Raw genomic sequence first — 24582 nt, 5'->3', positions numbered from 1 at the left:
TTTTGGTCCACTTAAGACATATCAATAAATAGTTTTATGATCCTATAATTTATGACATACTCCACAGTATAAAAGTCTTCCTGAATAACATAAAGCTGCATAATTTATATCTTAAAAATATAGAAAAAGATAATAACCTGTTTATAATTTCCTTTATATTGTATTTTGTTTGTCTACTTTATGGTATCAATATGTACTAATTTTCCTTGTCAGGAATATCAACTCTCTGCATTTGAGGAAAAACTTATCAAAGAAATTGAGTACAGAATTATTAAAACAAGCTTAGAAGAACTTCTTGAGGAAGACGGAGAAGAAATGATCATTGATGTGTCAGAATCAGAATCAATAGTATCTGGATTTGATATAAGATTAAAGAGTTACCAGATTATTGAAGGAATGGGAGTTACCTTTCATTGCAAAATGTCTGGTTATCCATTACCAAAGGTATTTAGTAATCTTGTATATGTTTGTTAAATAATAATAAATAAATAAAGTTTTGATGTGGCTGTTTTATATTATTAACATGATAAATATTTTTGCAGATTGCATGGTACAAGGATGGTAAACGTATTAGGCAGGGAGCCCGCCACCAGATGGAGATCTTACAAGATGGTAGGGCAAGTCTTCGTATCCCTATATTGGCACCAGAGGATGAAGGCATTTATACGGTATTGGCTAGTAATTTTAAAGGAAATGCCATTTGCTCAAGCAAATTATATGTGGAGCCTGCAGCACCAACTGGAGGTCCTGGTTATATTTTACAACCAGAAGCAGTGAAAAGAATTAGGTAACTTCTTTTTAATCAACAGTTTGTATACTATTCTTGTGTCTAACTGGAAAACACTGTAACTTATTTAACATTCCAGACAGTTATCCTAGTTACAGCATTCGGCATTGTGACACCAAATAATAATGTTTTTTATATGGTTGATTACAGGTCAGTGTCTCCACGTTCTCCAAGCCGCTCCCCTGCTCGATCTCCAGCTCGCTCACCCGCTCGCCGGTTAGATGAAACTGACGAATCTCAGCTGGAAAGACTATACAAGCCAGTATTTGTGCTGAAGCCAGCATCTTTTAAATGTGCTGAAGGGCAAACAGCAAGATTTGACCTAAAGGTTGTTGGAAGACCAATGCCAGAAACATATTGGTTCCATGATGGTAAACTATTTGATTTTATTAGATAGTAAATGCAGGCTATTTTATTGTTGTAAATTATGTACACAACATAGTCTACTGGCTATGCATTTTCTAAAGCTTATTGAAAATGTGCATGTAAAACACTTTTATTTTACAGGTCAGCAAATTGTCAATGACTATACCCATAAAATAGTTGTAAAGGAAGATGGCACACAGTCACTTATCATTGTTCCTGCATTGCCAACTGATTCTGGAGAATGGACAGTCATTGCTCATAACAGAGCTGGCAAAACCTCAGTATCAATGACTTTAACTGTTGAAGGTATGTAATTAATTTCTATTAAATTACTTTCTAAATGCACTTTCTTTATGGGTAATTGAATGCAGTTTAATTTTTATTTTTTAATTTCTTTTTTAGCCAAAGAACATTTGTTGAAACCACAGTTTGTGGAAAAATTAAAGAATGTCTCTGTAAAACAAGGCTCTAAATTAGAGATGTCTGTAAAGGCTACTGGTAATCCCAATCCAGATATCGTCTGGTTGAAGAATAGTGACATCATTGCACCACACAAGTTTCCTAATATAATGTGAGTACATTTTCTCTAAGTTTAATTTCTGGAATGTAATTTTTAAAGACACATGTTTCATACTAATGATTGGCTTGTCTTAATATTGTAGTATTGATGGAAATAAAGGAGAAGCCGCACTTACTATTAAATCTACTGCCACTCATGATGCTGCATGGTATACTGCAACAGCTATAAATAAAGCTGGACGTGACACTACAAGATGCAAAGTAAATGTTGAAGTTGAATTTGCAGAACCTGAACCAGAGAGAAAGTTAATCATTCCAAAGGGAACATATAAAGCCAAGGAAATTTCTGCTCCTGAACTGGAACCTCTCCACCTTCGTTATGGTCAAGAACAGTGGGAAGAAGGAGATCTTTATGACAAAGAAAAGCAGCAAAAGCCATTTTTTAAGAAGAAGCTAAGTTCTGTAAGGCTCAAACGTTTTGGTCCATCACACTTTGAATGTCGTCTTACACCAATTGGAGATCCAACAATGTTTGTTGAATGGCTGCACGATGGGAAGCCATTGGCTGCTGCAAACAGACTTCGCATGGTAAATGAGTTTGGGTACTGCAGTCTTGACTATGAAGTTGCTTACCCTAGAGACAGTGGAGTTATTACTTGCAGAGCTACTAACAAACATGGCACAGACCACACTTCAGCAACTTTAATAGTAAAAGACGAGAAAAGTCTTGTTGAAGAATCTCAGTTGCCAGAAGGTAGAAGAGGTATGCAGAGAATTGAAGAGCTAGAAAGGCTGGCACATGAAGGCGCTCTTGCTGGAGTCACAGAAGAAGTAAAAGAGAAGCAAAAACCAGATATTGTTTTAATTCCAGAACCAGCAAGAGTGCTGGAAGGTGAGATTGCACGATTTCGTTGTCGTGTTACTGGCTATCCTCAACCAAAAACAAACTGGTACCTCAATGGACAGCTTATTCGTAAAAGTAAAAGGTTTAGACTTCGCTATGATGGTATATACTATTTAGAAATTGTTGATTGCAAATCATATGACTCTGGTGAAGTCAAGGTAACTGCTGAAAACCCTGAAGGTGTTGTTGAACATGTAGTAAAATTAGAAATTCAACAAAAAGAAGATTTTAGATCAGTTCTTCGCCGGTCACATGAACCTAAAGTTGTAGCCCCTCAGCCTGAGCCAGGGAAACTTCAATTTGAAGTGAAAAAAGTAGACAGAGTTACTGATGCAGCTGGAACAGAGTTTGTAAAACTTAAGCGAACTGAAAGAATTACTCATGAAAAAATTTCTGAAGAATCAGAAGAACTACGTAGCAAATTTAAACGCAGAACAGAGGAAGGGTATTATGAAGCTATGACTGCAGTTGAACTGAAATCTCGCAGAAAGGATGAAGGCTATGAGGACATGCTTAAAAAAACAAAGGATAGTCTTCTCCACTTGGCAAAAGAGCTCACTGAGGAAGAAAAGAAAGCGCTTCAAGAACCAGAAGGCAAACTTACCATTCCCATCTTGAAACCAGATAGAATAGAACTATCACCAAGTATGGAAGCTCCAAAGATATTTGAGAGGATTCAGAGTCAAACTGTAGCCCAAGGAACAGAAGCTCATTTCCGTCTCAGGGTTGTGGGAAAACCAGACCCAGAATGCCAGTGGTTTAAAAATGGTGTAAAGATTGAAAGGTCAGAACGTATCTATTGGTATTGGCCAGAAGACAATATTTGTGAATTAGTCATCAGAGATGTTGTGGCTGAAGACTCTGCTAGCATCATGGTTAAGGCCATCAATGTGGCCGGTGAAACATCAAGTCATGCATTCTTGTTGGTTCAAGGTAAGATATAATTTAGTTTAATGATATTGTTGCCACAGCATGCACTGTATATATTAAAGTTCACAGTACAACTTACTACTTGCTTTCTATATTACAGGTAAACAAATCATAAAGTTCACTCAAGAATTAGCAGATGTGACAACAAAAGAAAAAGACAACATTGCAACCTTTGAATGTGAAACATCAGAGCCATTTGTCAAAGTAAAATGGTTCAAAAATGGCGTGGAGATTCATTCTGGAGATAAATATAGAATGCATTCTGACAGAAAAGCACACTTCCTATCTGTACTAGTGGTTGACATGTCTGATGCCGATGAATACAGCTGTGTAGTTAAAGAAGATGAATCTGTTAAAACAACTGCCAAACTTATAGTTGAAGGTATGACATTTTATTATTCTGATGTAATATTGAAATTACAAATATCTCATAAATCAGAAAAATGAATGCATTTATTTTTGTCAAGTAAACACATGGATTATCCTAAGACACAAATTAAAATCTTAATAAAGCACCTTTTTTCCAGATATAAATTTTAATTTCTTTTTTAGGTGCTCATGTTGAGTTTACTAAAGAGCTTGAGGATATTGAAGTTCCAGAAACACTGTCAGGAGAATTTGAGTGCACTATTTCTCTTGAAGATGTAGAAGGAAAGTGGTACCATGGTGATACAGAGATCACTTCTAATAGTAAATATGTTGTTACTTCCCGTCGTGGTCGTCATGGTCTTACAGTCAAAGATGTTACAAAAGAGGATCAAGGAGAATATAGTTTTGTCGCTGCAGGGAAAAAGACAACTTGCCAAATGAAAGTTAAACGTGAGTAGATCTATACATATTGCAAAAAAAAGTATTTTGTTTTTTTTCCCATTTGGTTTCATCCTACTGACATTATTTATCATTTTTGTTAAATCCAGACCGCCCGATTTCCATCTTGCAAGGACTTTCAGATCAGAAAGTATGTGAGGGCGACATTGCTCAGTTTGAAGTAAAAGTGTCCGTGGAAAATGCGGAAGGAGTTTGGCTGAAGGATGGAGAAGAAATCCAACCCAGCGATCGTGTTCACATAGTCATAGATAAACAGTCCCACATGCTCCTTATAGAAGATGCTACAGCAGAAGATGTTGGAAAATATTCCTTTACTGTACCAGATTTGGATCTTTCTACAACTGGACGTCTGTCAGTCTATAGTAAGTGTCCATAGTGCTCAAATAAAGACATATTTATTGTGTATTAAGGTTATTATGTAGAAATACTCTAAATATTATTTATAACCCCTATAGGTGTTGATATAGTTATTCCTCTGAAGGATGTGCATGCTGTAGAGGGAACAAAAGCTGTACTTGAATGCAAAGTTTCTGTTCCTGATATGAAATCTGCAAAATGGTACCACAAGGGTCAACCAGTGAAGTTGGATGACCGTGTACAGGCTGTTGCTAAAGGTGCCAAACAACGTCTGGTTTTCTCAAGAACTCATGGATCAGATGAAGGAGACTACAAACTGTTGATTGGAAAAGTTGAAACCAGCTGCAATTTCAGTGTGGAAAGTATGTATTCGGATGATTAACGACATTCTAAATGAACAACATATCTAGTGCATATGTACCTAAATTCAGTAATGATTATTGTGAAAACAGTTTATAGATGCTTAGCCAACATATGTTTCATCATTTGAAATGTGCTGTAGGTTTTATTTAGGTTTAACTTATTTAAAATATTTTAATTATATTTATATAATTATATAAGTAATGAATCAATGGACTATAAATCTGTGCACCAAAACAAAATAAATATTTTTGAAATATAGTCCAATTTTATATTTTCCCGTTGGTTGTATGTTACTGATTCAATTACAAAATTAATAGGATCTAGTGATACCTAGGTATTATATTTGGAGCTGCTTGGTAAATGTTAAACTTTCCCATTAAATATTTTTTTGTGAGGTTAGTTGCCATTGTTGTAACCTATACAACTACAAGTAAAATGTTAAGAGTGAAACAGGTAGCTAACAATCCTCTGTTATCTTGCAGGAATCAAAATAATTAGAGGACTTAAAGACATAACCTGCACTGAAACCCAAAATGTAACATTAGAAGTTGAGCTGTCCCATGCTGGTATTGATGGTCTATGGCTTTTTAAGAATGAAGAGTTGAAACCAAGTGCTAAATACAAGATTGAAGCACTAGGAAAAATCTACAAGCTCACAATTACAGATATGATGAAAGACGAAGAAGGACAGTATACATTTGTTGCTGGAGAGCAGCAAACTAGCGCAAAGATTACAGTTTCAGGTATGTTACGCCTTCAGTGAATATGTACCATATAGCTGCTGAAGATAAATGGCTGGGTAGTTGATGATATGAGAATAAGTGAATTTGAGCATGTTGTTTGGAATGCAGTTATCACTAAGTGTAGAAAGAAAGGTTTAAAGGGACATTAAACCCAAATTTTTTCTTTCATGATTTAGAAAGACCATGCAGTTTTAAACAACTTTCTAATTTACTTCTATTAGATAATTTGTTTCATTCTCTTGATATTCTTTGCTGAAAAGCATATCTAGATAGACTCAGTAGCTGCTGATTGGTTGCTGCACATAGATGCCTGATGTGATTGGCTCTCCCATGTGCATTGCTCTTTCTTCAACAAAGGATATCTAAAAAATTAAGCAAATTAGATAATAGAAGTACATTGGAAAGTTGTTTAAAATTGTATTCTCTATCTGAATCATGAAAGAAAGAATGTGGTTTTAGTGTCCCTTTAAGCAATCTCTGTACATTAATGATATTTGTTCTAGTCTTAAAGGGACACAAAGTGAATTTGAGCATGCAGTTTTGTAAAAAAAAACTACTTTCTAATTTTTGTCCATGAGTCATCAACTCCTACTGAGCATGTGCAAGAGTTCAGGGTATATACGTATATACATTTGTAAATAGCTGATGGCAGTCAGACGATAGGGGGGAGGGGGAAATGGAAAAAAACTTTAAAATTTGTCAGAAATAAACTACTCTTTTGAAATTCAGAGTAAGTTCTATTATATTGACATTTCATTATGCATTTCTTGATTTTGCAATTCTACTGTATTTAATATTCCTTTAAGGTACAAAAAAATGTATTCCTGGCAAGATTTTATTAGATAAGTTTATAACTATATATATATATTTGCAATATAATGTCATTGTATAGCAGGTAGGCTGAGATAGTGAGGAAGGCTATAAAATTCTCTGAACAAAACTGAACACAACTTTGAAATAAATAAATTATAATTGTGTTTTAGGAGAGGAAGGGTCTTAGATGTATTTCTCAGCAAGCATTAATGTACAGTGCCACTCCCTGGCATCTAGTAAACGTGGGCCCTATTGTATAAGGCCATAGAATTCTGCCCCACCATTTAAGGAAGTTTTTCAGTGTTGGAGAATAATTTGGTGATGTCTAAATTGCGCAATATGTATGTTCAAGACTGCTAGAGATTTAACTCTTATTATATCCTATTCTACATCTCATCTATTTTACTAATTTCTGAAAAGAACAATTTATCTGTATTAGTCTGATAAACGTATAAAACTTTGATCCTTGTCAGATTCGTATTAATGTGTTTGCTTGTACTTCCACAGGTGGAGCGATTAGCAAACCCCTTGTTGATCTCACTGTAGCTGAATCCCAAATAGCAGTTTTTGAATGCGAAGTTGCAAACCCAGACTCTAAAGGCAAATGGCTCAGAGAAGGAAAACCTATTAACTTCACAGATATTGTTAGAAGTGAAACAATTGGTGTGAAGAGACACCTTATAATTGCAATCAGCAAACTTGATGATGTGGGTGAATATACATACCAAGTTGCAACATCAAAAACATCTGCAAAACTAAAGGTTGAAGGTTAGTAATGTCTTGTAATTATAGTTGGTAGAGATATTTTTGTTATTGTGGTTGTGTTTGTGTAACTGTTTCTTGGATGATCTGTAATACAATATTACATTTTGCTTTAGCTGTTAAGATAAAGAAGACTCTCAAAAATCAGACTGTGACAGAAACGCAAGATGCCATTTTCACTGTAGAACTCACACATCCTGACGTTAAGGGTGCTCAGTGGATCAAGAATGGCGTGGAACTTGAATCTAATGACAAATATGAAATTACAGTCGATGGAACAATCCATACTTTGAAGATCAAAAACTGTGGTGTTGTTGATGAGTCTGTTTATAGCTTCAAACTTGGAAAGATTGGAGCTAACGCAAGACTTCATGTTGAAAGTAAGTAACTTTGTATTATATAGTTATAATTAAAAAATACAAATATAAAGTACACTTATGCATTGTTTAATATATAATGTAACAGAAATACAATGTGAGCGTATAATGTAATCATTCATGGTTCATGGAATTTTAACTTTTACATTTATTTCTGTTATCAGATTTATTTTGCTCTCTTCGTATTCTTTGTTGAAAAGCATATCTAGATATGCTCATGAGAAACAATGTACTATTGTCAATTAGTTGGTTGCCCCACAAATATGCCTCTTATTATAGGCTCACCAGGGATCTTCAGGTAGGTCCCTGTAGTACATTGCTCCTCTGGGGCTGAACAAATAATTATATGTAAGCCACAGTGCAATAGTGAAATGCTCTACCACATTAGTAAAACATTTTTACAATCTATATCCTCTTAAAAAGCTACTAAATTGTACTTTATTGACTGGGCAACAAAGATTACTATGGTTCTGCTTCCTTGTAGCTTCCATTAAAATCAACATTGACAGGAGCTACCCGCTTAGTTTTAGTGGTAAAACATATTTAATATAGATTGTTGGTTAGCACAATGCATATCTATGTAGGCTTCTGAGAAACAATGCTGTTTGTTTTTTAGCCGTTTGTACACAATTATTATAGAATTTATAAAAAAAAAGTAATTACATTTTTTCTTAATGTGTAGAATTTTCTCAAAAGTGTTAAAACCAAACATAATAGAATTTTTTGATGAAAGGATTCACATCAACTTATATTTTAATTTTATATTTTAACATTTTACAACCATTGGTGAATTTGATAAATTCATATTGGTATATTCATGCCCTTTCTTAAATGTGTTTAAATGTATGTAATGATGTGAAATAAGTTAATAAATTACTTAAATTACTTGTCAGTGATGTGATTGGTTGTTTTTAACTGACATCTCATTTCATTTTACTCTAGCTGTTAAAATTATCAAGAAAGCAAAGGATGTGACTGCTTTAGAAAATGCAGCTGCTACCTTTGAAATTAGTGTATCCCATGATACTGTACCAGTAAAATGGTTCTTTAAAAATGTGGAGTTAAAACCAAGCGACAAACACAAGATTACCTCTGAAAGGAAAGTCCATAAGCTTGTCCTGCAGAATGCTACATCTGCAGATGCTGGAGAATACAAAGCTGTGGTTGGCCAGCTGGAGAGTAAAGCTAAACTGTTTGTGGAAGGTAAGAAAACATGTCATGGATCTCTTATTGCTTTCTTAGCTATCAAATTATCTTCTTACTTGCTTCTATTTTCTCTCTGCACTTTATGTTAACCTCCTCCTTGTTTCTCTCTGTCTCCTCTGTCTTTGTCTCTTGCATCTGTTTTCTCTTTCTTACTTTTTCTCTCCCATCCATTCTTTTTTTTCTTATGCTCTTTCTCTCTCCCATCTGCTATCTCTTTCTTACTTTCTCTCTTTATTTGTCTCTTTTTCTTTCTCTTCTCTCTATCCTTTTCTCCTTCTCACTTTTTTCTTGCTTTCTCTTTATACTTTGTACATTCTCTCTTTCTCTATCCACTTCTTTGACTTTACCGTCTTCCACTCTCTTTCTTTCACCCTCACTCTTTATTTCTCTCCGTCGCTATCTCTCTTCTCTCTTTTTATTTTACTAACTCATTACTTTTTTCACCCTAAGCTATAAAAATCACAAAGACATTGAAGAACATTGAAGTTCCCGAGACTAAAACAGCCTCATTTCAGTGTGAAGTGTCACACTTTAATGTACCATCTGTGTGGCTGAAAAATGGTGTGGAAATCGAAATGAGCGAGAAATTTAAAATTGTGGTTCAGGGCAAACTTCATCAGCTTATCATAATGAATACAAGTACTGAAGATTCTGCAGAGTACACATTTGTTTGTGGAAATGACAAAGTCAGCGCAACGCTCACAGTTAAACGTAAGTATATCAATGTTTGTATATTAAATAAAGTACATTTACAATAATTAAATAAAAAAATAAAATAAGAGATTAGTTAAGTTAGTATAAATACTTTTTGTTTTGTCATTATGTGTATTTATGGGTAAATTATGAAGAAATAGTTATTTTCTTTAATTTACACACTGTATCAGTAATAGGCTGCTATTCATACACTGAGACTAGCTATTTATTATTATTGTTAAATGTATATATTTATATATTTTTCAGCTATTCTGATTACATCTATGTTAAAAGATATTAATGCCGAAGAAAAAGATACAATTACCTTTGAAGTAACTGTCAACCATGAAGGTATCACTTACAAATGGTTGAAGAATGGTGTCGAGATTAAGTCCACTGACCGATGCCAGATAAAAGCCAAACAACAAAACCATTTGCTGACCATTAGAAATGTCCACTTTGGTGATGCTGCAGAATACAGCTTTGTTGCTGGAAATGCTGTGTCCAAAGCCACCTTATATGTGGAAGGTAAGATTCCACTTATTTGTAGTTATATTTTTGTCAGTAAAGTCTGTGCCTATCTTTTACTGTGTTTATTATTAATTTGATCCCTTTTTTTTAAATTTAGCTCGTCATATTGAATTCAGAAAACAGATAAAAGAAATTAAAGTTCTTGAAAAGAAAAGAGCCACATTTGAGTGTGAAATATCAGAACCAGACCTGCAAGTTCAGTGGATGAAAGATGGCCAGGAACTGCAAATTACAGACAGGTATACAACATATAAAAAAGAAAAACGCCAACCTACATAAATGGTGGTTGAGTTAGATGATATTAATATATGGATTTATAAACTACACAGAGTGAAAATTCAAAGAGAGAGATATGTTCACCGTCTTGTTATCCCAATGGCTCGAATGTCTGATGCTGGCCAATACTCAGCAGTTGCTGGAGGAAACATGTCCACAGCTAACCTGTATGTGGAAGGCAGAGATGTCCGCATTGCAAGCTTTCACAAAGAAATTCAGGTAATGTCTTTACCAAAATGGTTCAACATTAAAAGAAAGTGTAACCAAATAAATAAATTAAATAAAGAATATTTACATAGATGAGGGTATTAGAATGAATATTCAACAGTAAGTGAATAGTAGCCAAAGCATATGACTATGTTCTAAGCCAATAGGAAACAGGTATTCTGTATGCTGTTGTAGAAGCTCTCAACTTGCAATCCAATAAACTTTTTTTTAATAAAACCAGGGTGTTTTAAAGGGATAGTCTACTTGAAAATTGTTATTGTTTATAAAGATAGATAATGCCTTTGTTACCTATTCCCCCGTTTTGCATAACCAACACTGTTTTCTTTCATGTAATTAGCAAGAGTCCATGAGCTAGTGACGTATGGGATATACATTCCTACCAGGAGGGGCAAAGTTTCCCAAACCTTAAAATGCCTATAAATACACCCCTCACCACACCCACAAATCAGTTTTACAAACTTTGCCTCCTATGGAGGTGGTGAAGTAAGTTTGTGCTAGATTCTACGTTGATATGCGCTCCGCAGCAGGTTGGAGCCCGGTTTTCCTCTCAGCGTGCAGTGAATGTCAGAGGGATGTGAGGAGAGTATTGCCTATTTGAATGCAATGATCTCCTTCTACGGGGTCTATTTCATAGGTTCTCTGTTATCAGTCGTAGAGATTCATCTCTTACCTCCCTTTTCAGATCGACGATATTCTCTTATATATATACCATTACCTCTGCTGATTTTCGTTTCAGTACTGGTTTGGCTTTCTACAACATGTAGATGAGTGTCCTGGGGTAAGTAAGTAAGCTTATTTTCTGTGACACTCTAAGCTATGGTTAGGCACTTTTTTATAAAGTTCTAAATATATGTATTCAAACATTTATTTGCCTTGACTCAGGATGTTCAACATTCCTTATTTTCAGACAGTCAGTTTCATATTTGGGATAATGCATTTGAATCAATCATTTTTTCTTACCTTAAAAAATTTGACTTTTTCCCTGTGGGCTGTTAGGCTCGCGGGGGCGGAAAATGCTTCATTTTATTGCGTCATTCTTGGCGCAGACTTTTTTTGGCGCAAATTTTTTTTTTCTGTTTCCGGCGTCATACGTGTCGCCGGAAGTTGCGTCAAAAGTGTCGGCGTTCTGGATGTGGTGTCATTTTTTGGCGCCAAATAATGTGGGCGTCTTATTTGGCGCTAAAAAATATGGGCGTCATTTTTGTCTCCACATTATTTAAGTCTCATTATTTATTGCTTCTGGTTGCTAGAAGCTTGTTCACTGGCATTTTTTTCCCATTCCTGAAACTGTCATTTAAGGAATTTGATCAATTTTGCTTTATATGTTGTTTTTTTCTATTACATATTGCAACTGAGTCAGAAGATACTTCAGGAAAATCGCTGCCCGGTGCTGGAGCTACCAAGCTAAGTGTATCTGCTATAAACTTTTTGTATCTGTTTCTCCAGCTGTTGTTTGTATTGCATGTCATGACAAACTTGTTAATGCAGTTAAATTTCCTTTAGTACTGTTACATTACCTGTTGCTGTTCCGTCAACATCTAATTTTCAGAGTGTTCCTGATAACATAAGAGATTTTATTTTTAAAATCCATTAAGAAGGCTATGTCTGTAATTTCTCCTTCTAGTATACATAAAAGTCTTTTAAAACTTCTCTTTTTTCAGATGAATTTTTAAATGAACATCATCATTCTAATACTGATAATGGTTCTTCTGGTTCAGAGGTTTCTGTCTCAGAGGTTGATGCTGATAAATCTTCGTATTTGTTCAAGATGGAATTTATTCGTTCTTTACTTAAAGAAGTATTAATTGCATTAGAAATAGAGGATTCTGGTCCTCTTGATACTAAATCTAAACGTTTAAATAAGGTTTTTAAATCTCCTGTAGTTATTCCAGAAGTGTTTTCTCTCCCTGATGCTATTTCTGAAGTAATTTCCAGGGAATGGAATAATTTGGGTAATTCATTTACTCCTTCTAAAACGTTTTAAGCAATTATATTCTGTGCCATCTGACAGATTAGAGTTTTTGGGACAAAATCCCTAAGGTTAATGGGGCTGTCTCTACTCCTGCTATATTTTTAGCAGATGTTGCTGCAGCTTCAACTTTTTGGTTAGAAGCTTTAGCGCAACAAGTAACAGATCATAATTTTATAGCATTATTATTATTCTATAACATGCTAATAATTTTATTTGTGATACCATCTTTGATATCATTAGAGTTGATGTCAGGTATATGTCTCTAGCTATTTTAGCTAGAAGAGCTTTATGGCTTATAACTTGGAATGCTGATATGTCTTCTAAGTCTACTTTGCTATCCCTTTCTTTCCAGGGTAATTAATTATTCGGTTCTCAGTTGGATTCTATTATCTCAACTGTTACTGGAGGGAAGGGAACTTTTTTACCAAAGGATAAAAAATCTAAGGTAAATTTAGGTCTAATAATCGTTTTCGTTCCTTTCCTCACAACAAGGAACAAAAGCCTGATCCTTCATCCTCAGGAGCGGTATCAGTTTGGAAACCATTTCCAGTTTGGAATATATCCAAGCCTTATAGAAACCCAAAGCCAGCTCCTAAGTACCCATGAAGGTGCGGCCCTCATTCCAGCTCAGCTGGTATGGGGCAGATCACGTTTTCTTCAAAGAAATTTGGATCAATTCCGTTCACAATCTCTGGTTTCAGAACATTGTTTCATAAAGGTACAGAATTGGCTTCAAGTTAAGGCCTCCTGCAAAGAGATTTTTTTCTTTCCCGTGTCCCAGTAAACCCAGCAAAGGCTCAGCATTTCTGAAATGTGTTTCAGATCTAGAGTTGGCTGGAGTAATTATGCCAGTTCCAGTTCTGGAACAGGGGCTGGGGTTTTATTCTATCTCTTCATTGTACCAAAGAAGGCCAATTCCTTCAGACCAGTTCCGGATCTATCAATATTGAATCGTTATGTAAGGATACCAACATTCAAGATGGTAACTGTAGGACTATCCTGCCTTTTGTTTAGCAAGGGCATTATATGTCTACAATAGATTTACAGGATGCATATCTGCATATTCCGATTCATCCAGATTACTTTTAGTTTCTGAGATTCTCTTTTTAGACAAGCATTACCAGTTTTGTGGCTCTACCGTTTGGCCTAGCATCAGCTCCAAGAATTTTTTCAAAGGTTCTCGTGCCCTTCTGTCTGTAATCAGAGAACAGGGTATTGGTATTTCCTTATTTTGGACGATATCTTGGTACTTGCTCAGTCTTCACATTTTCGCAGAATCTCATACGAATCGACTTGTGTTGTTTCTTCAAGATCATGGTTGGAGGATCAATTTACCAAAAAGGTTCATTGATTCCTCAGACAAGGGTAACCTTTTTAGGTTTCCAGATAGATTCAGTGTCTATGACTCTGTCTTTGTCAGACAAGAGAAGTCTAACATTGATATCAGCTTGTCAAAACCTTCAGTCACATTCATTCCCTTTGGTAGCCTTATGCATGGAAATTTTAGGTCTTATGACTGCTGCATCGGATGCGATCTCCTTTGCTCGTTTTCACATGCGACCTCTTCAGCTCTGTATGCTGAACCAATGGTGCAGGGATTACACAAAGATATCTCAATTAATATCTTTAAACCGATTATACGACACTCTCTGATGTGGTGGACAGATCACCATCGTTTAGTTCAGGGGGCTTCTTTGTTCTTCCGACCTGGACTATAATCTCAACAGGTTGGGGAGCTGTGTGGGGGTCTCTGACGGCACAAGGGGTTTGGGAATCTCAGGAGGTGAGATTACCGATCAATATTTTGGAACTCCGTGCAATTTTCAGAGCTCTTCAGTCTTGGCCTCTTCTGAAGAGAGAGTTGTTCATTTGTTTTCAGATAGACAATGTCACAACTGTGGCATACATCAATCATCAAGGAGGGACTCACAGTCCTCTGGCTATGAAAGAAGTATCTCGAATTTTGGTTTGGGCGGAATCCAGCTCCTGTCTAATCTCTGCGGTTCATATCCCAGGTATAGACAATTGGGAAGCGGATTATCTCAGTCGCCAAACGTTGCATCCGGGCGAATGGTCTCTTCACCCAGAGGTATTTCTTCAGATTGTTCAAATGTGGGAACTCCCAGAAATAGATCTGATGGCTTCTCATCTAAACAAGAAACTTCCCTGGTATCTGTCCAGATCCCGGGATCCTCAGGCGGAGGCAGTGGATGCATTATCACTTCCTTGAAAGTATCATCCTGCCTATATCTTTCCGCCTCTAGTTCTTCTTCCAAGAGTATTCTCCAAGATTCTAAAGGAATGCTCGTTTGTCCTGCTGGTAGCTCCAGCATGGTCTCACAGGTTTTGGTATGCGGATCTTGTCCGGATGGCCTCTTGCCAGCTGTGGACTCTTCCGTTAAGACAAGACCTTCTGTCGCAAGGTCCTTTCTTCCATCAGGATCTCAAATCCTTAAATTTTAGGGTATGGAGTTTGAACGCTTGATTCTTGGTCAAAGAGGTTTCTCTGACTCTGTGATTAATACTATGTGACAGGCTCGTAAATCTGTATCTAGAGAGATATATTATAGAGTCTGGAAGACTTATATTTCTTAGTGTCTTTCTCATCATTTTTCTTGGCATTCTTTTTGAATACCAAGAATTTTACAGTTTCTTCAGGATGGTTTAGATAAAGGTTTGTCCGCAAGTTCCTTGAAGGACAAATCTCTGCTCTTTCTGTTCTTTTTCACAGAAAGATTGCTAATCTTCCTGATATTCATTGTTTTGTACAAGCTTTGGTTCGTATAAAACCTGTCATTAAGTCAATTTCTCCTCCTTGGAGTTTGAATTTGGTTCTGGGGGCTCTTCAAGCTCCTCCTTTTGAACCCATGTATTCTTTGGTCATTAATTTTTTTGTTGGAAAGTTTTGTTTCTTTTGGCCATCTCTTCTGCCAGAAGAGTCTCTGAATTATCTGCTCTTTCTTGTGAGTCTCCTTTTCTGATTTTTCATCAGGATAAGGCGGTGCTGCAAACTTCTTTTGAATTCTTTACCTAAGGTTGTGAATTCTAACAACATTAGTAGAGAAATTGTGGTTCCTTCATTATGTCCTAATCCTATGAATTCTAGGGAGAAATCATTGCATTCTTTGGATGCTGTTAGAGCTTTGTAATATTATGTTGAAGCTACTAAGTCTTTCCGAAAGACTTCTAGTCTATTTGTCATCTTTTCCGGTTCTAGAAAAGGCCAGAAAGCTTCTGCCATTTCTTTGGCATCTTGGTTGAAATCTTTATTTCATCATGCCTATGTCGAGTCGGGTAAAACTCCGCCTCGAAGGATTACAGCTCATTCTACTAGGTCAGTTTCTACTTCCTGGGCGTTTAGGAATGAAGCTTCGGTTGATCAGATTTGCAAAGCAGCAACTTGGTCCTCTTTGCATACTTTTACTAAATTCTACCATTTTGATGTGTTTTCTTCTTCTGAAGCAGTTTTTGGTAGAAAAGTACTTCAGGCAGTGGTTTCAGTTTGAATCTTCTGCTTATGTTTTCATTAAACTTTATTTTGGGTGTGGATTATTTTCAGCAGGAATTGGCTGTCTTTATTTTATCCCTCCCTCTCTAGTGACTCTTGCGTGGAAAGATCCACATCTTGGGTAGTCATTATCCCATACGTCACTAGCTCATGGACTCTTGCTAATTACATGAAAGAAAACATAATTTATGTAAGAACTTACCTGATAAATTCATTTCTTTCATATTAGCAAGAGTCCATGAGGCCCACCCTTTTTTTGTGGTGGTTATGATTTTTTTTATAAAGCACAATTATTCCAATTCCTTATTTTTTATGCTTTTGCACTTTTTTCTTATCACCCCACTTCTTGGCTATTCGTTAAACTGATTTGTGGGTGTGGTGAGGGGTGTATTTATAGGCATTTTAAGGTTTGGGAAACTTTGCCCCTCCTGGTAGGAATGTATATCCCATACGTCACTAGCTCATGGACTCTTGCTAATATGAAAGAAATGAATTTATCAGGTAAGTTCTTACATAAATTATGTTTTTTAATATACTTTTTACATCTGTAATTACCTTGTATCTAAGTTCCTGAAGACTGTCCTCTTGTCTCTGTGCTTTTTTTTTTTTTTTTTTTTTACAAATTTGCATTTTAGCCAATTAGTACTGGTTCAGGCATAGCTCCACAGTAGTGAGCACAATGCTATATATATGACACACATGAACTAGCACTGTCTGGATAAGAAGAGACCAGCAAGGGCTTAGAAACAGGCAGACATTTAGAGGCTTAGAGGTTATAAAGTATATTAATATAATAATGTTGGTTGTGCAAAGCTGGGGATTGGGTGGTAAAGGCGTTATCTATCTTTTTAAACAAAAAAAAAATCAAGTAGACTGGCCCTTTAAGTTCACCACTGCTGCTTCTTAACTGATAAATGTAGTGATGAATGGAGCTCTATGTGTAATAGCAATCATTTGACATAGGACATGGTGGTCAAAATTAAACTTTTATGATTCAGTTACAATTAAAATAAATAAAAAAAAGACTTTCCCCCAGATTTCAAATTTACCACATTCTCCTTTTTTACCATATTTTCTAGGTAGATTCAGAAGTGTGTACATATCTTGAGCACTATATGGCAGCAGTGTTTTCAGCAGTGTTTGCAGCAATGTATACCACTGTTACAAGCACTGCTTTCATAGTGCTCAGGGCATGTGCATACTACAGAGCATACCTAGGTATGCTCTTCATCAAAGGATGTCAAGAGAATAATGTAAATTTGATAATAGAATCAAATTGTATTTTGTTTAAATTGTACTGTTTATCTAAATCATGAAGGTTTACTTGTGATTTTCATGTCATTTAACATTATTATTGCACACAATGATAAAACACATCATGTCAGACAAGATATTCTTTGCCCTCCATTAGTTACAATAAATGTTTCTTGGTCATCGTATTCACCGGATACCTTTTAATGAACGCCATGTTGCTTTAAACTCCACAGTTCGTCCTGTTTTTTAAATTGTTCAATTAATTCAATACCCTGTAAACAACAATAGTGTTTTCATACTAGAGCTTGGCCACTTGTTCTAGCACCTGAAATACTTTTCTTCTTTTATGCTGGTTAAAATGCTTATATTGCATTCTTCTGTTGTGGTCCAGACAATTCATTTAAAGGGTATTAAAGTAAATTTTATTTGTTGCATCTAGAAGAGAAAAATTACAAATGTATTTCTTTCTTTGTTAATGGATGTTTCTGTGCTAAAGTTTTTTAAAAAAAAAACATTGTTTGAATATTTGTGTACTGGATTATTGACCACCAATAGAAAAGTTGGAACTTTCCTTATCAGCCAGTGAGCTTTTATCCCACAAACCTGTTGAGCACAAAACATACACTTCCTGTTGTTTTCATTATCAACTTACACAGCTTTAACCTTAATTTATTTCATAAGCAAAAAATATTCTAAACGTAGTGCTCTTTATATGCATATACGTTAATATCCCGATAAAGTTTACTGAGATTATACTGAGTAAACATATTACTAACATATGTATGTATTATATTTAGGCTATTGAGAGACAGAGAGCAGTGGTTGAATTTGAAGTCAATGAAGATGATATTGATGCTCGATGGTTGAAAGATGGAATTGAAATAAATTTCCATGTTGAAGAGCGATACCAATACATAGTTGAAAGGCGCGTGCATCGCATGTGCATCACTGAAACTAGAATTACTGATGCTGGAGAATACACAATCCTTGCCGGAAAAAACAGAAGCTCTGTTATGCTTTATGTGAATGGTAAGTTGTCATTTTTTGCAATCTGATATCCATCTGTATACTGTAAGTAGTAGAACAATGTCAAATTTATTGTTATCTTCAAGTTTGTAAATACTTCTAAATACGTCTAATTCAACCTGTTGACATAGGTTTTAGAATAGATGTAAGTTAAAAAGGAAAATTACTCATTTATTTGTAAAAATGTGTTTGTTCTCTATGGTAAAGGCATTAATGGTGTTCCACTTAAAATAGGTTGTGATGAATGATCCTCCAGATAAATTTTTAAAGGGGTTATATAGATTTTTTTAAAATCATATACACATTTAACTTCTTTATCTAGATAGAAATTTGAGTTCCTAGAAATATACGCCTAGATTACGAGTCTTGCGTTAGCCTTAAAAAGCAGCGTTGAGAGGTCCCAACGCTGCTTTTTAACGCCCGCTGGTATTACGAGTCTGGCAGGTACAGGTGTACCGCTCACTTTTTTTCCTCGACTCGAGCATACTGCAAATCCCCTTACATCAGTTGCGTATCCTATCTTTTTAATGGGATTTTCCTAACGCCGGTATTACGAGTATTGGAGAAAGTGAGCGGTACAGCCTCTCCTGTCAAGACTGATACCGCATTTAAAAGTCAGTAGCTAAGATGTTTATCGGCTAACGCCGTCACATAAAACTCTTAACTAAAGTGCTAAAAAGTACACTAACACCCATAAACTACCTAATAACCCCTAAACCGAGCCCCCCCCCCACATCGCAAACAGTTAACTAAAGTTTTTAACCCCTAATCTGCCGACCGGACATCGCTGCCACTTCAAAAAATATATTAACCCCTAAACCGCCGCACTCCCGCCTCGCAAACACTAGTTAAATTTTATTAACCCCTAATCTGCCATCCCTAACATCGCCGACACCTACCTACATTTATTAACCCCTAATCTGCCGCCCACAACGTCACCGCAACTATATTACATGTATTACCCCCTAAACCTAAGTCTAACCCTAACACCCCCTAACTTAAATATAATTTAAATAAAACGAAATAAAATTACTAAAATTAAATAAATAATTCCTGTTTAAAACTAAATACTTACCTATAAAATAAACCCTAAAATAGCTACAAATACTACTAATAGTTACATTGTAGCCATTTTAGGATTTATTTTTATTTTACAGGCAACTTTGTATTTATTTTAACTAGGTAGAATAGTTATTAAATAGTTATTAACTATTTAATAACTTCCTAGTTAAAATAAAAACAAATTTACCTGTAAAATTAAACCTAACCTAAATTACAATTACACCTACACAACACTACACTATAATTAAAATAATTTCCTAAATTAACTACAATTAACTACAATTAAATTAAATAAAGTCCGAAAAAAACCAAACACTAAATTACAGAAAATAATAAAATAATTGCAAGAATTTTAAACTAATTACACCTAATCTAATCCCCCTAATAAAATAAAAAAGCTCCCCAAAATAATAAAAATCCCTACCCTATACTAAATTACAAATAGCCCTTAAAAGGGTCTTTTTGCGGGGCATTGCCCCAAAGTAATCAGCTCTATTACCTGTAAAAAAAAAAAATACAATACCCCCCAACATTAAAACCCACCACCCACACACCCACCCCTTCTCTAAAACCCACCCAATCTCCCCTTAATAAAACCTAACACTAACCCCTTGAAGATCACCCTACCTTTAGACATCTTCACCCAGCCGGGCACAAGTTGTCCTCCATAGGGGCAGAAGTCTTCATCCGATCCGGGCAGAAGAGGACCTCCAGACGGGCAGAAGTCTTCATCCAGGCGGCATCTTCTATCTTCATCCATCCGGATCGGAGCGGGTCCATCTTCAAGCCAGCCGACGCGGATCATCCTCTTCTTCCGACGACTCCCGATGAATGAAGGTTCCTTTAAATTACGTCATCCAAGATGGCGTCCCTTGAATTCCGATTGGCTGATAGGATTCTATCAGCCAATCAGAATTAAGGTAGGAAAAATCCTATTGGCTGATCCAATCAGCCACTAGAATTGAAGTTCAATCCTATTGGCTGATCCAATCAGCCAATAGGATTGAGCTCGCATTCTATTGGCTGTTCCAATCAGCCAATAGAATGCAAGCTCAATTCTATTGACTGATTGGATCAGCCAATAGGATTTTTTCTACTTTAATTCCAATTGGCTGATAGAATCCTATCAGCCAATCGGAATTCAAGGGACGCCATCTTGGATGACGTCATATAAAGGAACCTTCATTCGTCGGGAGTCGTCGGAAGAAGAGGATGTTCCTCGTCGGCTGGCTTGAAGATGGACCCACTCTGCTCCGGATGGATGAAGATAGAAGATGCCGTCTGGATGAAGACTTCTGCCTGTCTGGAGGTCCTCTTCTGCCCGGATCGGATGAAGACTTCTGCTCCTCTGGAGGACCACTTGTGCATGGTTGGGTGAAGACGTCTCAAGGTAGGGTGATCTTCAAGGGGTTAGTGTTAGGTTTTATTTAGGGGGGATTGGGTGGGTTTTAGAGTAGGGTGGTGTGTGTGGGTGGTGGGTTTTAATGTTGGGGGGGTATTGTATTTTTTTTACAGGTAATAGAGCTGATTACTTTGGGGCAATGCCCTGCAAAAAGCCCTTTTAAGGGTTATTTGTAATTTAGTATAGGGTAGGGATTTTTATTATTTGGGGGGGCTTTTTTATTTTATTAGGGGGATTAGATTAGGTGTAATTAGTTTAAAATTCTTGTAATTATTTTATTATTTTCTGTAATTTAGTGGTTTTTTTTTTCGTACTTTAGTTTATTTAATTTAATTGTAGTTAATTGTAGTTAATTTAGGAAATTATTTTAATTATAGTGTAGTGTTAGGTGTAATTGTAATTTAGGTTAGGTTTTATTTTACAGGTAAATTTGTTTTTATTTTAACTAGGAAGTTATTAAATAGTTAATAACTATTTAATAACTATTGTACCTAGTTAAAATAAATACAAAGTTGCCTGTAAAATAAAAATAAACCCTAAGCTAGCTACAATGTAACTATTAGTCATATTGTAGCTATATTAGGGTTTATTTTATAGGTAAGTATTTAGTTTTAAATAGGAATAATTTATTTAATTGTAGTTATTTTATTTTGTTTTATTTAAATTATATTTAAGTTAGGGGGTGTTAGGGTTAGGGTTAGACTTAGGTTTAGGGGTTAATAACTTTATTATAGTGGTGGCGACGTTGGCGGCGGCGGCAGATTAGGGGTTAATACATTTAATATAGTTGTGGCGACGCTAGGGGGGCAGATTAGGGGATAATAACTATAATGTAGGTGGCGGCGATGTTGGGGCCAGCAGATTAGGGGTTCATAAGTATAATGTAGGTGGCGGCGGTGTCCAGAGCGGTAGATTAGGGGTTAATAATATAATGCAGGTGTCGGCGATGTCGGGGGCAGCAGATTAGGGGTTAATAAGTGTAAAATTAGGGGGTTTTAGACTCGGGGTTCATGTTAGGGTGTTAGGTGTAGACATAAATTTCCTTTCCCCATAGGAAACAATGGGGCTGCTTTTTTGCAGGTGTTTTTGCCCCATTGTTTCGTATGGGGAAATCATGCACGAGCACGTTTATCCAGTTTACCGCTACCGTAAGCAGCGCTGGTATTACAGTGAGATGTGGAGCTAAATTTTGCTCTTCGCTCACTTTTTAAAGTCTAACGCCGGGTTGAAAAAAACATGTAATACCAGCGTTGTTTGTAGGTGAGCGGTGAGCTGAAACTAAGCGTTAGCACCGCACCCCTGTTAACGCAAAACTCGTAATCTAGGTGATAATGTCTTCTTTTTCAATTCAAAACTCAATAATGCAGAAAGTTATCGTTATCTCCCTTTGCTTCAATATAACTAGAATTTAATTGTGAACTTTGTCAATCTTTTTTTTTTCTTTTTTTCTTTTTTTTTTACTGTTTTCTTTTTCTCTTTTAATAATAGCTCCAGAACCTCCTGTTATTATACAGATGCTTGAACCCTGTGTTGTCGAATCTGGCAAGCCTGCTCGTTTTTGTACTGTAGTATCTGGCAAACCACAACCCAAGGTAGCTTGGTTCAAAGATTCAACACAGCTTTCTCCAGGTTTCAAGTTTAAATTCCTTCATGATGGACAAGAATACACCTTACTGCTGATAGAAGCTTTCCCTGAAGATGAAGCACTTTATACCTGTGAAGCAAGCAATGACTCTGGAATGGCTACCACTTCTGCTACACTAACAGTTGAAGGTAGGATTCATTACAATTCAGTAAAACCATCATCATTCTATAGCAGGATGAGTTTTACAAAATGTAAATTATGTATAATATAACTACAAATATTTTTGTGTTGCTACTTTAGTTCCAGAAGTAGTGTCACCTGACTTGGAAGCCCCAGCCTTCCCACCTGAAATTATCACTCCACTCCGTGATACCATTACTGCTGAAGGGCAATCTGCATGCTTCCAGTGCAGAGTCAGTGGTTCAGGTTAGTTAAACAACCTTTTTTTTTTGCTTTTTCATTTTATTACAAACACAATTTGCTATCTGCCCTTTCTGTTTGATGCTCTTTCACACTTTTTCAAAACTACCAACATTTCTGGGCTAATTGTAGTAAGTAAGGGTTCTTTATTTGTTCGTTATTAGTTGTGATTGTATAGGCAGGTCTTTTTAATTATTTGTATAAGAATCCCTAAATATACTACAATTTTTTTAATTTTTTTTTTTAAGTATTTTGTCTAAGGGGGCGTATATTTTATAAAATCAGTAATATTTTAATATTAATTATATATAAATAATTTGAAATGTGTGCATATTGTATCAATATGTGCAAGACATTGTTCCCTTAAAGGCACATTAAACAGTTAATACATTTTATAAGCATAGTATTCCCTACCTCCCTTTAGTCATGGGTGCTGCCATGTTGAAATCTATCTTCCAGTATCCTTCAGATACTAGTAGTTTAACCTAGGTTCCATAATGGCAGCACCTATGAATAAAGGGAGGTGCATTTAGTATTTAGTGTCCCTTTAAATTAAAAAATCCATCAAACCAATATTTTTATTTATAAAATGTGCTGGCAAACAACACAAAGAGAAAAGTAAAAGTAATTTTCATAACACATAAAGCAAAATATGGTCTTATTATTTCCTGCCAATGAGATGTTGCTTTGTTCTCTGAATACATAGACTTCAGTGGTGGTTATTGCTTAAAATCATTAGATACATTTTTCTAAAGGATTGGGATCAACCCAAGTAATAGTTACGCTGGAGCATAGCAATAAAGTGACTTCATCAAGGAAAATGTACAAACAAGATGAACTCTTTGAGGGTAGCTTGTTGAATATATAAAAGTTGATTTATTCACTTCCTTCCCAAATACATTTATAACTAGTTGTGTTGTGCTTAACCAGATCTGAAGGTATCATGGTACAGCAAAGACAAAGAGATAAAGCCTTCACGCTTCTTTAAAATGACTCAGTTTGAAGACACCTATCAGCTTGAAATTGCTGAAGCCTATCCTGAAGATGAAGGCGTTTATACGTGTGCTGCAAGCAATTCTTTGGGACAAGTATCATGCACCGCAAATCTGAAACTGGAAGGTACATCAGCAAGTCTACTGTATTGTCCATGTATTCAATTAACAGTGGCTCTAATATCTAAGTCTTTGTCTGTCATCGTCAACTGATTTCACTAACTTCATTATTTTGTGATCACAGCATACATATTCTTTCTCAGAATATGGAATAGCATCATCTTGCATTGTTATTTGATATGACTATTCTTATTTTATTTATTTGTTTTTATTTAATTTATTTTGCTATGCCTGTTCTGCTCTTGTTCAACATTCCATTGACCATGCATTTTCAAAGGTGCAGTCTTTCTGTGTCACATTACCTTGGTTCAGGATATACTTAATCGGGCAAAGCCATTGATTAATTTCATTTAAAAAAAAGCAAATAAAATAATTATTATCTGACATATACAAAAGATAAAGATGTTAAACCATAATATTAACACAAATTATTTCTAGTGTTTTGGATTTATTCAAACTTTTAAAATCTTGATCAATACAATTCATCTAAACATTTTAGATATACCTTGTAAATGTACTAATATAGGTCTAGATTACTATCAGTGGATAGCACAGGGT

General features: G+C 35.6%; 1 protein-coding gene across 1 annotated transcript in view; it reads left to right on the top strand.

The window, feature by feature from the left end:
• Positions 1 to 24582, top strand: part of TTN (titin) — a 274184-nt gene that overhangs the window by 29342 nt on the left and 220260 nt on the right. Inside the window, 22 exon segments of the mRNA XM_053712845.1 lie at positions 214 to 444; positions 543 to 787; positions 938 to 1158; positions 1295 to 1459; positions 1556 to 1724; positions 1816 to 3509; positions 3607 to 3888; positions 4059 to 4325; positions 4424 to 4696; positions 4790 to 5053; positions 5537 to 5797; positions 7118 to 7378; positions 7489 to 7752; positions 8692 to 8952; positions 9406 to 9666; positions 9916 to 10176; positions 10277 to 10418; positions 10509 to 10674; positions 18215 to 18446; positions 22396 to 22680; positions 22793 to 22918; positions 23843 to 24031. Of these exon segments, the coding sequence (XP_053568820.1) occupies positions 214 to 444; positions 543 to 787; positions 938 to 1158; positions 1295 to 1459; positions 1556 to 1724; positions 1816 to 3509; positions 3607 to 3888; positions 4059 to 4325; positions 4424 to 4696; positions 4790 to 5053; positions 5537 to 5797; positions 7118 to 7378; positions 7489 to 7752; positions 8692 to 8952; positions 9406 to 9666; positions 9916 to 10176; positions 10277 to 10418; positions 10509 to 10674; positions 18215 to 18446; positions 22396 to 22680; positions 22793 to 22918; positions 23843 to 24031 (6520 nt within the window).

Source organism: Bombina bombina, chromosome 1, assembly GCF_027579735.1.
Source record: "Bombina bombina isolate aBomBom1 chromosome 1, aBomBom1.pri, whole genome shotgun sequence".
Classification (NCBI taxonomy): Eukaryota; Metazoa; Chordata; class Amphibia; order Anura; family Bombinatoridae; genus Bombina; species Bombina bombina.
The sequence above is the reverse complement of the archived record's forward strand: the minus strand, read 5'-3'. Positions and strand labels throughout refer to the sequence as shown.